Raw genomic sequence first — 13,168 nt, 5'->3', positions numbered from 1 at the left:
CCTTCTCCAGTAGCAATTCCAGACATCTATTCCAGACGCTAGAATTTAGAAGATTGAGGGGGGGGGATCTTATAGAAACTTACAAAATTCTTAAGGGGTTGGACAGGCTAGATGCAGGAACATTGTTCCCGATGTTGGGGAAGTCCAGGACAAGGGGTCACAGCTTAAGGATAAGAGGGAAGTCTTTTAGGACCGAGATGAGAAAATCATTTTTCACACAGAGAATGGTGAATCTCTGGAATTCTCTGCCGCAGAGGGTAGTCGAGGCCACAGTTCATTGGCTATATTTAAGAGGGAGTTAGGTGTGGCCCTTGTGACTAATGGGATCAGGGGGTATGGAGAGAAGGCAGGTACAGGATACTGAGTTGGATGATCAGCCATGATCATATTGAATGGCGGTGCAGGCTCGAAGGGCCGAATGGCCTCTACTCCTGCACCTATTGTCTATGTTTCTATGTTCTTGTGTGACTGTCACAACGTCCTTGCACCCAATCCCTGTGTTATATGTCAGCAAAGTCCGACCATCTCAACACATTCCGAGTTCCACAATCTCTTCAGTTTGGTTCCTACGCCACTCAAAACCAGAGCTGTAATTTCTACATTAACTAACGTTATAATTAAATCATTAACAGCACCACAAACTAAAATGTTATCTATTGGAATTCAAGAGCCGGCAATTATCTGGCTCTGAAAACACCACAACATTAACCTCAGCAGCGAGGATCTTCTAAGGACTGTGTGTTCGGTTGCATTGCAGACTTCTGTGCTATTTTGTTAGGGCTTATTCTGTGTGTTATGGACCTATTGATCTGCAGCAACATTGATTATTAGATATTTATCTGTGCGTTTATGGACCTATTGATCTGCAGGAAGTAAGGATTGTATTGTTCTGTTGTTGGTAGATATGACAATCTTCACTCCACCTCTATCACTGATCCAGATATGGATGTTTGTAACAAGTATCTGGGCAGTTATTGCTTTGTTGCCTCTTCACCACACTTGTACACACCAACAGTGATGACAGCAGATTCTGAGCCATGCTTATTCTTGACCAACAGAGTGTATCTGCCAGAGTCTTGAGACGTGACCTTCTGGATGCTGAAAGTGACGGAGGTTTTGTCAACTGTGACCTGACAGTTGTCACTGGCTGCCACCTCCTTGTCGTTCTTCAGCCAACAAACCTCAGGGGAAGGATCTCCGGAGACAGTGCAGGACAAGTACAGGGCCTGTGGAACACAACAAACAATATAATCATATAACATATAACAATTACAGCACAGAAACAGGCCCTTCTAGTCCGTGCCAAACACTTACTCTCACCTAGTCCCATCTACCTGCACTCAGACCATAACCCTCCATTCCTTTCCTGTCATAGATACATAGAAAATAGGTGCAGGAGTAGGCCATTCGGCCCTTCGAGCCTGCACCGCCATTCAATATGATCATGGCTGATCATCAATGGCTGTCCATATACCTATCCAATTTATTTTTAAATGATAAAATCGAACCTGCCTCCACCACTTCCACTGGAAGCTCATTCCACACCGCTACCACTCTCTGAGTAAAGAAGTTCCCCCTCATGTTGCCCCTAAACTTCTGGCCCTTAATTCTCAAACAAAACAGCAGTTAAAATGTGCAGGAGGGAACTGCAGATGCTGGTTTACACTGGAGATAGACACAGAGTGCTGGAGTAACTCAACAGGTCAGGCGGCATCTACAGAGAGAAGGGATGGGGTCGAGACCCTTCTTCAGACTGAGAGTCAGGGGAGAGGGAAATGAGAGATATGGAAGGGTTTGTTGTGAAAACGAGAGATCAAAGGGGAGCAGAATAGATCATTGTTAGCTAGGGGAAGTTGACAACGAAGTGCACACTGTAAGATTTAATCAGGAGGACATTCAGAACTAGGATGGGAGCGGGACAGAGAGAGTTAGAGAAGTCAATGTTCATGCTGCTGGGGTGTAAGATGTCCAAGCAACATATGAGGTGCTGTTCCTCCAATTTTATATTGGGCCTCACTCTGACAGTGTTACGTTCTAAGTTCATTTGTAGAAGCAGAATTAGGCCATTCGGCCCATCAAGTCTACTCTGTCCTTCAATCATGGCTGACCTATCTTTTCCTCTCAACCCCATTCTCCTGCTTTCTCCCCGTGGCCCCTGACACCCGTACTAATCAAGAATATGTCTATCTTCACCTTAAAAGATCCATTGACTTGGCCTCCACAGCCATCAGCAATGAATTCCGCAGATTCACCAAACTCTAACTAAAGGAATTCCTCCTCATTTCATCCTTAGGTATGAATACGAGTCCTGACCCAAAATGCCACCTATCCATGTTCTCCTCAGATGATGCCTGACCCGCTGAGTTACTCCAGCACTCTGTGAAACGTCACCTATCCATGTTCTCCACAGATGCTGCCTGACCCGCTGAGTTACTCCAGCACTCTGTGAAACGTCACCTATCCATGTTCTCCACAGATGCTGCCTGACACGCTGAGTTACTCCAGCACTCTGTGAAACGTCATGGTGCAGCAGTATCTATGGAGCTAAGGAAATAGGCAACTTTTCGGGCCGAAATCCTTCTGGAAATAGGCAACGTTTCGGGCCGAAACCCTTACGGGTTTCGGCCCGAAACGTTGCCTATTTCCTTAGCTCCATAGATGCTGCTGCACCCGCTGAGTTACTCCAACACTCTGTGGTTTTATTTTGTAACAAAACATCGCTGTTTTTAACCCTTTACAATGAAGGCCAACATGTCAGATATACCTAGGGACATAAAGCCGCACAGCACAGCACAGCAACGCTCCTTACCTTGTTCTCAATGACATTAACAACATCGGGAAGACCCTTCGCCACCTTAGCTCTGTCTGAAGGAACAAGACGGGATGTTGGCAGTGAAATTGATATTTCAAATAGTATATAGGATGGGGAGGGGGCGGGGAGGGGGCATACAAACTCCGTACAGACAGCACCCGTAGTCAGGATCGAACCCGGGTCTCTGCCGCTGTGAGGCAGCAGCTCTACCCACTGCACCAGCGTGCCGTCCTATGAAGCTGAAGAACAGACTGTCACAACTATCTGGTCAGGTTGAGGACTTTGGATTGAAGGCTCTGATAGACGCCCACACACAGGCGCGACTCACGTCGCAGCGGCCTCTGCAGTCCGTGTGTCTTTTTGTTATTTTTTGTCCCGTTTTAATGAAGTTTTTATTTTTTTGATGGGGTGTGTGTGTGTGTGTGTGTGTGTGTGTGTGTGTGTGGGGGGGCAGGGGAAACTTTAAAAAATTTTCCCCTGCACGGAGAACCTGACCTTTCCCTGTCGGGTCTCCGTTGTCGCTGGGGCTGCAACGTGGAGCGGCCTCCAGCAGGAACGTCCTGGGGCTCCAGTCACGGAGCTGCGGAGCTACTCACCATCGCGGAGCTGGCCGAGTTCGGAGCGGGTGGAGCTGTGGTGGCGAGCTGCTGCGACCCGACCCTCGGAGATTCGGAGGCTCCAACCGCAGGTCTGGTGGACAGTGACACCGGGAGCCCGCGGGTCCCTGCTGGGAGACCGCTTTTCGGGGCTTCCGCAACGACGACTTCTCCCGCCCGAGTAGCGGGGTCGAGGATGACCTGGAGCGGGGCCTTGCATCATCGCCCCGCGCGGCTTCAACGGCCGTGGGACTTTGCTAGCGCCCGCCGGGGGCTCCAACACCAAGACCCGGAGCGCGGCCTTGCACCACCCGGCGCGGCGTTAATGGCCGCGGGACAATTGTTATCGCCCGCCGGGGGCTCTGGGGCTCTGACTTTGACTCTGACATCGGGGGGAGAGGGAAGTGCAGGGGAGAGATACGTTTTTTTTGCCTTCCATCACAGCGAGGTGGAGATGCGCTGTGATGGATGTCTGTGTAAATTGTGTTGTGTCTTGGGTCTTTTTTTTCTTGTATGTATGACTGCAGAAACAACATTTCACTTGAGCCTCTATGAGGTTCAAGTGACAAATAAATTGTATTGTATTGTATTGTATTGTAACACACACAACAGGTCGGGACTATTGGAGAGGGACACACACCACCTGTCAGTGCCTGAAGCCCACAGTCCCCACCTGGCCAGGTATCGCACCTTTAGCCATGGCAGTCTGTCCCTCAGTTTCAGGGAGCAGTGAGCAGTGGCCCCAACACGGGGGAACCCCAAAGTCAGAAAATGACCGAGTGTAAGCACCACACATTAACAGTTACAAGTGGTTGAACCGACTTACTTTTCTCTGCAAATGCTGCTTGCCTGAAAGAGAAATGCAATAAAATTCAGGAACTTCATTGATGAATTGATTCTACATTTTATACATGCATGTAGGTTGTTATTTCAGAAGAAAATGCAGAACAAAACAGACTGGTCCGTGCCGACCAATGTGCCCCATCTAAGCTCCTCTCATCTGCTTGTGTTTGGCCTCTAAACCTTTCCTGTCCAAGTGTTGTTATAGTCTCTGCCTCACCTACCTCCCCTGGCAGCTGGTTCTATACACTCGCCACCTTCTGTGTGAAAATGTTGCTTCTCAGGTTCCTAGTAAATCTTTCCCATCTGTCCTCTCGTTCCTGACTCCCCCGCCCTGGATAAAATACTATATATTCACCCTATCTATCTCCCTGATGATTTTATACACCTCTGTAAGATCATCCCTCAGCCTCCTGCCTCTAAGGAATAATATCCTAGCCTGACCCAACCTCTCCTAGTAGCTCAGGCCCTGACAACATTCTCGTAAATCTTCTCTGGACTCTTTCCATCTTTGTTACGTGTCCGGCATATCTGCTGGACTAACGTGTATCATGGTCTGTTACTCTGTTCATCTGGACCCCAGCTGCAGTAACGTTGGAGGGAGCTAAAGGCTTTACATGCAGTGTTACTCTGGCACTCTGCTGCATTGTAGATGCTCTCAACCTCACTGTGACAAGTTGCAGCCTTGATTTTATCCCTCAAGTCCCTGGAGCTGAGAAAGGTTCCCGACCCGAAACGTCACCTATCCATGTTCTCCACAGGTGCTGCCTGACCCACTGAGTTACTCCAGCACTTTGTGAAACGTCACCTATCCATGTTCTCCACAGATGCTGCCTGACCCACTGAGTTATGGTGCAGCAGCATCTATGGAGCTAAGGAAGTAGGCAACTTTTCAGGCTGAAATCCTTCTGGAAATAGGCAACGTTTCGGGCTGAAACCCTTACGGGTTTCAGCCCGAAACGTTGCCTATTTCCTTAGCTCCATAGGTGCTGCCTGATCCGCTGAGTTACTCCAGCACTTTGTGAAATGTCACCTATCCATGTTCTCCACAGATGCTGCCTGACCCGCTGAGTTACTCCAGCACTGTGTGAAACATCACCTATCCATGTTCTCCACAGATGCTGCCTGACCCGCTGAGTTACTCCAGCACTCCGTGAAACGTCACCTATCCATGTCCTCCACAGATGCTGCCTGACCCGCTGAGTTACTCCAGCACTTTGTGAAACGTCACCTATCCATGTTCTCCACAGATGCTGCCTGACCCGCTGAGTTACTCCAGCACTGTGAAACATCACCTATCCATGTTCTCCACAGGTGTTGCCTGACCCGCTGAGTTACTATAGCACTGTGTCTATCTTTGGCATATTTCTATGCTGTATGACTCCATAATTGTATGACTTGTAAAACAAGCTAAGTGCCATTCGATCTCCGTGGTATACTTATAGCATGAAGAAACACATTGGAAGTCGGCCTCTGTGGTGTTAATGGTCTCAGACACACAATACGCTGCTCTCAGCCAGGGAACATAGTTGCATGCATAAGCAAAAGCAGTGACCAGAATCTTACTTAAGCCTTTGGTATTCAGCAATAACTTCATCAAACACTGAAAATAAAACCAACAAATGAAACATTAAGAGAAATATCGAATAATATTCAGAGCATCAGGCCAGGAGGAGGTCAGTTAGCTTCTCAAACTGTCCTGGCATTAACCACAGGTGATCTAACCACAAGGAACTCAGAAAGATTAGATCACAGATAAATGGAGACACGAGGAACTGCAGATGCTGGAACCTGAAGCAAAACACAAAGTGCTGGAGGAACTCAGCGGATCAGCCAGCATCTGTGGAGGGAATGGACAGACAAAGTTTTGGATCGGATCTGAAGAAGGGTCTATCTATCACATACACGTAATCATGTGTTGTCTTTCCGCTGATTGGTTAGCACACAACAAAAGCTTTTCACTGTACCTCGGTACACACGTGACACTAACTAAACTGAAATGAAACATTCCCTCCGCAGATGCTGCCTGACCCGCTGAGTTCCTCCAGCACTTTGTGTTTTTTTCTGAAGGTTCCAGCATCTGCATTTCCTTGTGTCTCCATTCATCTGTGATCTAACCTTTCTCCTTGTATATATTCCTCAACAGTTCTGGTCATGAAACATCCACCAATCTCAGATGGAAACAGAGTGTTTGTTAAACGATGAGATTTTTACATCTCATCAAAATGTAATGTCATTACATTAAAAAAAATCTTTTTTTGGGGAAAACATTTCACTCAATGAGTCTAAATTTCAAAGAAAGCACCCCCTGAACATCTCATATTTCCATAGAATTATACCTTTATGTCCAGGTATCAATTTAAGAAATACGCAGAACATTCCCTCCAAGGTCAACATCTTGCCCCGGTGGGGGGTCCCTCTACGCAGGGATTCTCCCCCTCTACATTGGGGACCTGGGAAGGAAGGTATTGCACCCGAGGAGTTCCCTACAACGTGCATCTCTCGCGGTTCACAGACTCGCCAGCCGCCTGCCACTGTTGCGGGCTGGAAGAGTCTGTGTACCACGTGTACATGGAGTGCGTGAGGCTGCAGCCACTGTTTGAATATCTAAAGGGGCTGCTCCTTGCCTTCTGGCTGCATTTTTCACCCACCATCCTCATCTTTGGACACCCTGTGCGTAGGGGAGAGGGTAGGGCTGAAGATGTCCTGGTTGGGTTGCTCCTGGGCCTGGCCAAGCTGGCCATCCGCGAGTCACGGCGCCAGGCGGCGGAGGGCTCTACCCGGGCCAGCTGCCTGCCCCTTTACCGGGGTTACGTCCGTTCCCGGGTGGGGTTAGAAAGGGAATACGCCCTGTCTGTGGGCACCCTGAGGGAGTTCAGGGACCGCTGGGCTCCGCAGGGTGTTGAATGTATCCTCAATAAGGATTGTATCATAGTTGTATAATAGTTTATTATGGATATATGTTTGTATTGTATTTATGGTGGTGGGTTCTGGCTTGTTTTATTGTAGTGTAAATATTATTTTTAATTATTGAATAAATTTTGTTGTAAAAAAATAAAAAGGTCAACATCTTCTTCCCAACATTATGTTGTCTTTCCGCTGACTGGTTAGCACATGACAAATCTTTTCACTGTACCTCAGTACACGTGACAATAAACTAAACTGCACTAAATATGCCACAGTCGAACAACTTGTAGACATGTAATAGTTTGTCCACATCTAGGAATATATTTGGTCGCGCAGTTACCTTTCTGTGATAAGTTGAGCTCGCGTTTGTGTGTCAGTTTCCCCACAAACATCTCCAGTGTGTACTTGCCCTTGTCCGCTTCTGTCGGGTTGAAGATCTGAAGCCAAACCTCATGATTATCTGATCCAATCCTCCTCCTGTCCTGAGACTCCAGGGTCTTATTGCTGAAGAAAGGACCACATGTTAGTTATAGCCACAGGGTGTTCTCATGGTGTTGTACAGGTGAGATGATGCACAGGTGAGAGATGATGCACAGGTGAGATGTTGCACAGGTGAGATGTTGCACAGGTGAGATGTTGCACAGGTGAGATGATGCACAGGTGAGATGTTGTACAGGTATTTCACAGGTGAGTTTCACAGGTGAGATGTTGCACAGGTGAGATGTTGCACAGGTGAGATGTTGCACGGGTGAGATGTTGCACAGGTGAGATGTTGCACAGGTGAGATGATGCACAGGTGAGATGTTGCACAGGTGAGATGTTGCACAGGTGAGATGTTGCACAGGTGAGATGTTGCACAGGTGAGATGTTGATATTTCACAGGTGAGATGTTATTTGCACAGGTGAGATGTTGCACAGGTGAGATGTTGCACAGGTGAGATGTTTCACAGGTGAGATGTTTCACAGGTGAGCAGTGGCAGATTAGAGTGCTGAGCAGCCTGGCGTTGGCTGGACACAGGTAAGAAGGGAGAGTTATTGGCTGTCTGAGTCTTCCTCCATTCGACGAGGTTCCCCCTTCACCACCCCCTGGCTGTCAGCTCCACATTCCCTTCATATACTGAGCGAGATTCTTTCCCTCCTCTCCCCTCTTCTCCAGCTAATGTTTTATTTAATTTTCACTCCTAGTATTTGTGGAGTTTACTCAGAGTTGCCACTCACTTTAAGGCCCAGGATTTCTTCATATAATCCATGTTGTACTTCAGTGAGGAGTAAATCTTTATTCCCTCGGCCGTTGGCTGCATCTTTAGATCCGAAGCTGTAGAACCTGTGGGAGAAGATGTACAGGTAATTAACAGTGGTAGATACAGGCGGCACGGTGGCGCAGCGGGTAGAGCTGTTGCCTCACAGCGCCAGAGACCCGGGTTCGATCCTGACTACGGGTGCTGTCTATACGGAGTTTGCACGTTCTCCCCGTGACTTGCGTGGGTTTTCTCCGAAATCTTCAGTTTCCTCCCACACTCCAAAGACGTGCAGGTTTGTAGGTTAATTGTCTTGGTGTAAATGTAAAATTGTCCCCAGTGTGTGTAGGATAGTGTTAGTGTGCGGGGATCGCTGGTTGGACCCGGTTGGCCGAAGGGCCTGTTTCCGCGCTGTGTCTCTAAACTAAACTAAACTAAGCTAAACTAAATGCTGGAGTAACTCAGCGGGTCAGGCAGCATCACTGGAGAAAAAAGATGGTGATGTTTCGGGTGGCGTCCCATCTTCAGAAGAAAGTTCCCAACCCATATGCGGTCTGTCCGTTCCCTCCGCAGATGCTGCCTGACCCACTGGGTTCTTCCAGCACTTTGTATTTCCAGCAATGTCAACTTTTTTGTGTCTACATTTTTGTTCAGGAAGTTCATAGAATATAAATCATTTTCAACCATCTTCAGACTGATGGAATTTGTGATGGAGAAAGTTGGAAAAACATCTTGTGGAGTTACTCATTCAAACCAGCAATAAATGGACCAGAAATAATACAATTGTGCTGGAGTAACTCAGCGGGTCAGGCAGCATCTGTGGAGAACATGGATAGGTGACGTTTCACAGAGTGCTGGAGTAACTCAGCGGGACGGGCAGCATCTGTGGAGAACATGGATAGGTGACATTTCACAGAGTGCTGGAGTAACTCAGCGGGTCAGGCAGCATCTGTGGAGAACATGGGTAGGTGACGTTTCACAGAGTGCTGGAGTAACTCAGCGGGTCAGGCAGCATCTATGGAGAACATGGGTAGGTGACGTTTCACAGAGTGCTGGAGTAACTCAGCGGGTCAGGCAGTATCTGTGGAGAACATGGATAGATGGCGTTTGGGGTCAGGACCTTTCTTCTCAAGTGTGTCCTTCCATTGATCTGAGTCATGAACCCTGGTCCCTGCTCAAACGTACACTGTCCAACGAGTCTGGTGTTTCCAGCATGGCGGCATTTTATTTCAGATTTCCATTGCCTGAAGTTTTTTTTCAGTAAATCGGGTGTGGAGAGATTTCCTCATCCAGGGGCTGGGGGAGATATTGATCACTGGCTCAAGGTGGCGTGAATGTGACCAGCAGAAACATGAATGACTGAATGACTGAATGAATGATACTTTGATGAAACATGGTGATAGAAACATAGAAACATAGAAATTAGGTGCAGGAGTAGAGGCCATTCGGCCCTTCGAGCCTGCACCGCCATTCAATATGATCATGGCTGATCATCCAACTCAGTATCCCGTACCTGCCTTCTCTCCATACCCCCTGATCCCCTTAGCCACAAGGGCCACATCTAACTCCCTCTTAAATATAGCCAATGAACTGGCCTCAACTGCCCTCTGTGGCAGAGAGTTCCAGAGATTCACCATTCTCTGTGTGAAAAAAGTTCTCCTCATCTCGGTTTTAAAGGATTTCCCCCTTATCCTTAAGCTGTGACCCCTTGTCCTGGACTTCCCCAACATCGGGAACAATCTTCCTGCATCTAGCCTGTCCAACCCCTAAGAATTTTGAAAGTTTCTATAAGATCTCCTAAATTCTAGAGAGTATACACCAAGTCTATCCAGTCTTTCTTCATAAGACAGTCCCGACATCGCAGGAATCAGTCTGGTGAACCTTCTCTGCACTCCCTCTATGGCAATAATGTCCTTCCTCAGATTTGGAGACCAAAACCGTACGCAAAGATAGAGCAACAGCATTTGACTGGTTGATTACAGAGATATCCAGAGACCGAAAGGCGCTAGTAAAATGCAAGATGTTCTTTCATTTAAAAGTACTCACCAGCAATAGTGCAGATTTCCCGGAGAATGTCGTCAAACACTGCAACAAATTAGACGCAGAGTTAATGCAACAATTAACGCAACAAATGCTCCTGATGTTCCCACCAAAGCTCATTAGAAAATAATATTACATTTTATTTTAATAGTCACAGAGCTGTACAGCACGGAAACAGGCCCTTTGGCCCACGTGTCCATGCCAAGTAAGTTAGCATACTGGGCATACTTGGCTAGGCCCACATGCCTGCATTTGGCCCATATCCTTCTAAATCCTTCCTATCCATATATCTTTGGAAATGTCATTTGAAAGTCACAATTGTTCCCACTTCTGTAGGTTCCTCTGGCAGCTCATTCCAGATACGGAATGACTACTCTCTGAATGAAAGTGTTGCCCCTGAGGTCCCACGTAAATCTCTCCCCTCTCACCCTCTGCCTGTGCTCTCTAGTTTTAGAATCCTCTACCCTGAGATCACTTTATCCATGCCCCTCGTAGTCTTGTACAGCTCAATGAGGTCACCCCTCAGCCTCTGAGATCAGATGGTCTGTGAATCTGTGGAACTCATTGCCACAGACGGCTGTGGAGGCCAAGTCAATGGATATATTTAAAGCAGAGATAGATAGATTCTTGATCAGTGCGGGTGTCGGGGTTATGGGGAAAAGGCAGGAGAATGGGGTTAGGAGGGAGAGATAGATCAGCCATGATTGAATGGTGGTCTGAATGGTGGATTGAATGATTGAATTCTTAAGGGGTTGGACAGGCTAGATGCAGGAAGATTGTTCCCGATGTTAGGGAAGTCCAGGACAAGGGGTCACAGCTTAAGGATAAGGGGGAAATCCTTTATAACCGAGATGAGAAGAACTTTTTTCACACAGAGAGTGGTGAATCTCTGGAACTCTCTGCCGCAGAGGGTAGTTGAGGCCACAGTTCATTGGCTATATTTAAGAGGGAGTTAGATGTGGCCCTTGTGGCTAAGGGGATCAGGGGGTATGGAGAGAAGGCAGGTACGGGATACTGAGTTGGATGATCAGCCAATGACCATATTGAATGGCGGTGCAGGCTCGAAGGGCCAAATGGCCTCTACTCCTGCACCTAATTTCTATGTTTCTATGGAGTAGACTTGATGGGCTGAATGGCCTAATTCTGCTCCTATACCTTGATCAAGTATCTTCAGAACACTGGTGTCCTCTCCTCTCTCATCAGATACCACAACTTTGTAAACACCTTCATCGATTTTGGTGATCTAGAAGAGAAATAACATTGTAAACTCGAAAACAAAACGCCCTGGAAAACCGAGGCTGGGGTTTCCTGCTGTGTGATCTCTCTCTACCAGTCTGTCCGTGAGATGGTGGTTGGTCTGATATGGTCAACGTGCTCTGGAGACACAAGTGAATGCAGGTGCAGGAATCTTGAGTAACAAACACAAAGTGCTGGAGGAACTCAGCGGGTCAGGCAGCAACTGTGGAGAGAAGGGAAAGTCAACGTTTTGGGTCAGGGCTCTTCTTCAGGAACTTGCCCCAAGACTTTGTCAATCATTTCCTCCAGAGATGCTGCCTGATCCGCTGAGTTCCTCCAGCACCTTGTGGTTTTCTCAAGATTCCAGCATCTGCAGTTTGTTGTGTCATCTTGCAAAGGTTCAGATAATGTTTAAGAAGGAACTGCAGATGCTGGAAAAATCTAAGGTAGATAAAAATGCTGGAGGAACTCAGCGGATGGGGCAGCGATGGAAAAGGTGACGTTTCGGGTCTCGACCTGAATTGTCACTTATTTCCTTGGCTCCATAGATGCTGCCTCACACGCTGAGTTTCTCCAGCATTTTTATCTACCTACAGTTCAGATAATGGTCATCAGGACATCTATTGAGCTAAAAGCAACAAGGAACATGGATATGAAAGTATCAGAGAACCTATTCAGCGTTGCATTTGGGGCGCAGGATGGCGCAGCGGTAGAGTTGCTGCCTCACAGCGCCAGAAACCCGGGTTCAATCCTGACTACGGGTGCTGACTGTACGGAGTTTGCACGTTCTCCCCGTGACCAGGTGGGTTTTCTCCAGTTTCCTCCCACAAATATGTGCGGGTTTGTAGCTTAATCAGCTTCTGTAACTTGTCCCTAGTGTGTCGTCTAGAAATAGCGTACGGGCTGGTCGTTGGTCTGCACGGACTCGATGGGCTGAAGGGCCTGTTTCCACGCTGTATCTCCAAACCAAACCAAACTAAACTGTACAATGTGGACGGCTTGATCGCGATCATGTATAGTCTTTCCGTTAACTGGTTGTTCCGTTAACGAAACATAGAAAGCTTTTCACTGTACCTCGGTACACGTGACAAAAAACTACACTAAAGCAGGCACATTATCCATAATTTAAACAAGGGCCAGGAACAGGGAGGGTCAAAGGTCACAGGTGACACACCTGTGGGATCACGAGGGCGCTGGTTCCTGTGTTGGGGTCGTAGGTCGGCTGGGTCAGCGGCTGCCCATCCTTGCTCCATGTGACCTGGGTCTGGCACCTGGTGTTGGTCACCTGTTGAATGGGCAGAGCAGACAGATATCAAACCTGGATTACCTGAAGATTAAACGTCAGCAATGGTCCTTCACAGGACCTGGTCATACCTTGCAGGTGAGCAGGGTCTCACAGTCATCAGTCACCACCCAGGACAGGTATTTCTCGAAATAAGGCCCTGCAGTTGTGAATGGAGAGGTTTGGGAGTTTTAATGTCATAGAAAATGCAGGAAGA

At 47.7% G+C, this 13,168-nt stretch overlaps 1 protein-coding gene across 1 annotated transcript in view; it reads right to left on the bottom strand.

Annotated features, from left to right (window-relative positions):
- Positions 1-799: 799 nt before the first annotated feature.
- The window catches only part of myom3 (myomesin 3), a 55,103-nt gene continuing 42,734 nt past the window's right edge, over positions 800-13,168 (bottom strand). The window contains exons 27-36 of the mRNA XM_055656028.1: positions 13,044-13,111; positions 12,844-12,954; positions 11,589-11,676; positions 10,440-10,478; positions 8,374-8,479; positions 7,496-7,659; positions 5,815-5,851; positions 4,235-4,257; positions 2,810-2,865; positions 800-1,226 (exon numbers count right to left, since the gene is read on the bottom strand). Of these exons, the coding sequence (XP_055512003.1) occupies positions 972-1,226; positions 2,810-2,865; positions 4,235-4,257; positions 5,815-5,851; positions 7,496-7,659; positions 8,374-8,479; positions 10,440-10,478; positions 11,589-11,676; positions 12,844-12,954; positions 13,044-13,111 (947 nt within the window). The 3' untranslated portion in view covers positions 800-971. The remainder of the gene's footprint in view (positions 1,227-2,809; positions 2,866-4,234; positions 4,258-5,814; positions 5,852-7,495; positions 7,660-8,373; positions 8,480-10,439; positions 10,479-11,588; positions 11,677-12,843; positions 12,955-13,043; positions 13,112-13,168) is intronic.

The sequence above is a fragment of the Leucoraja erinacea genome, chromosome 26 (genome assembly GCF_028641065.1).
Source record: "Leucoraja erinacea ecotype New England chromosome 26, Leri_hhj_1, whole genome shotgun sequence".
Taxonomy (NCBI): Eukaryota; Metazoa; Chordata; class Chondrichthyes; order Rajiformes; family Rajidae; genus Leucoraja; species Leucoraja erinaceus.
The sequence above is the reverse complement of the archived record's forward strand: the minus strand, read 5'-3'. Positions and strand labels throughout refer to the sequence as shown.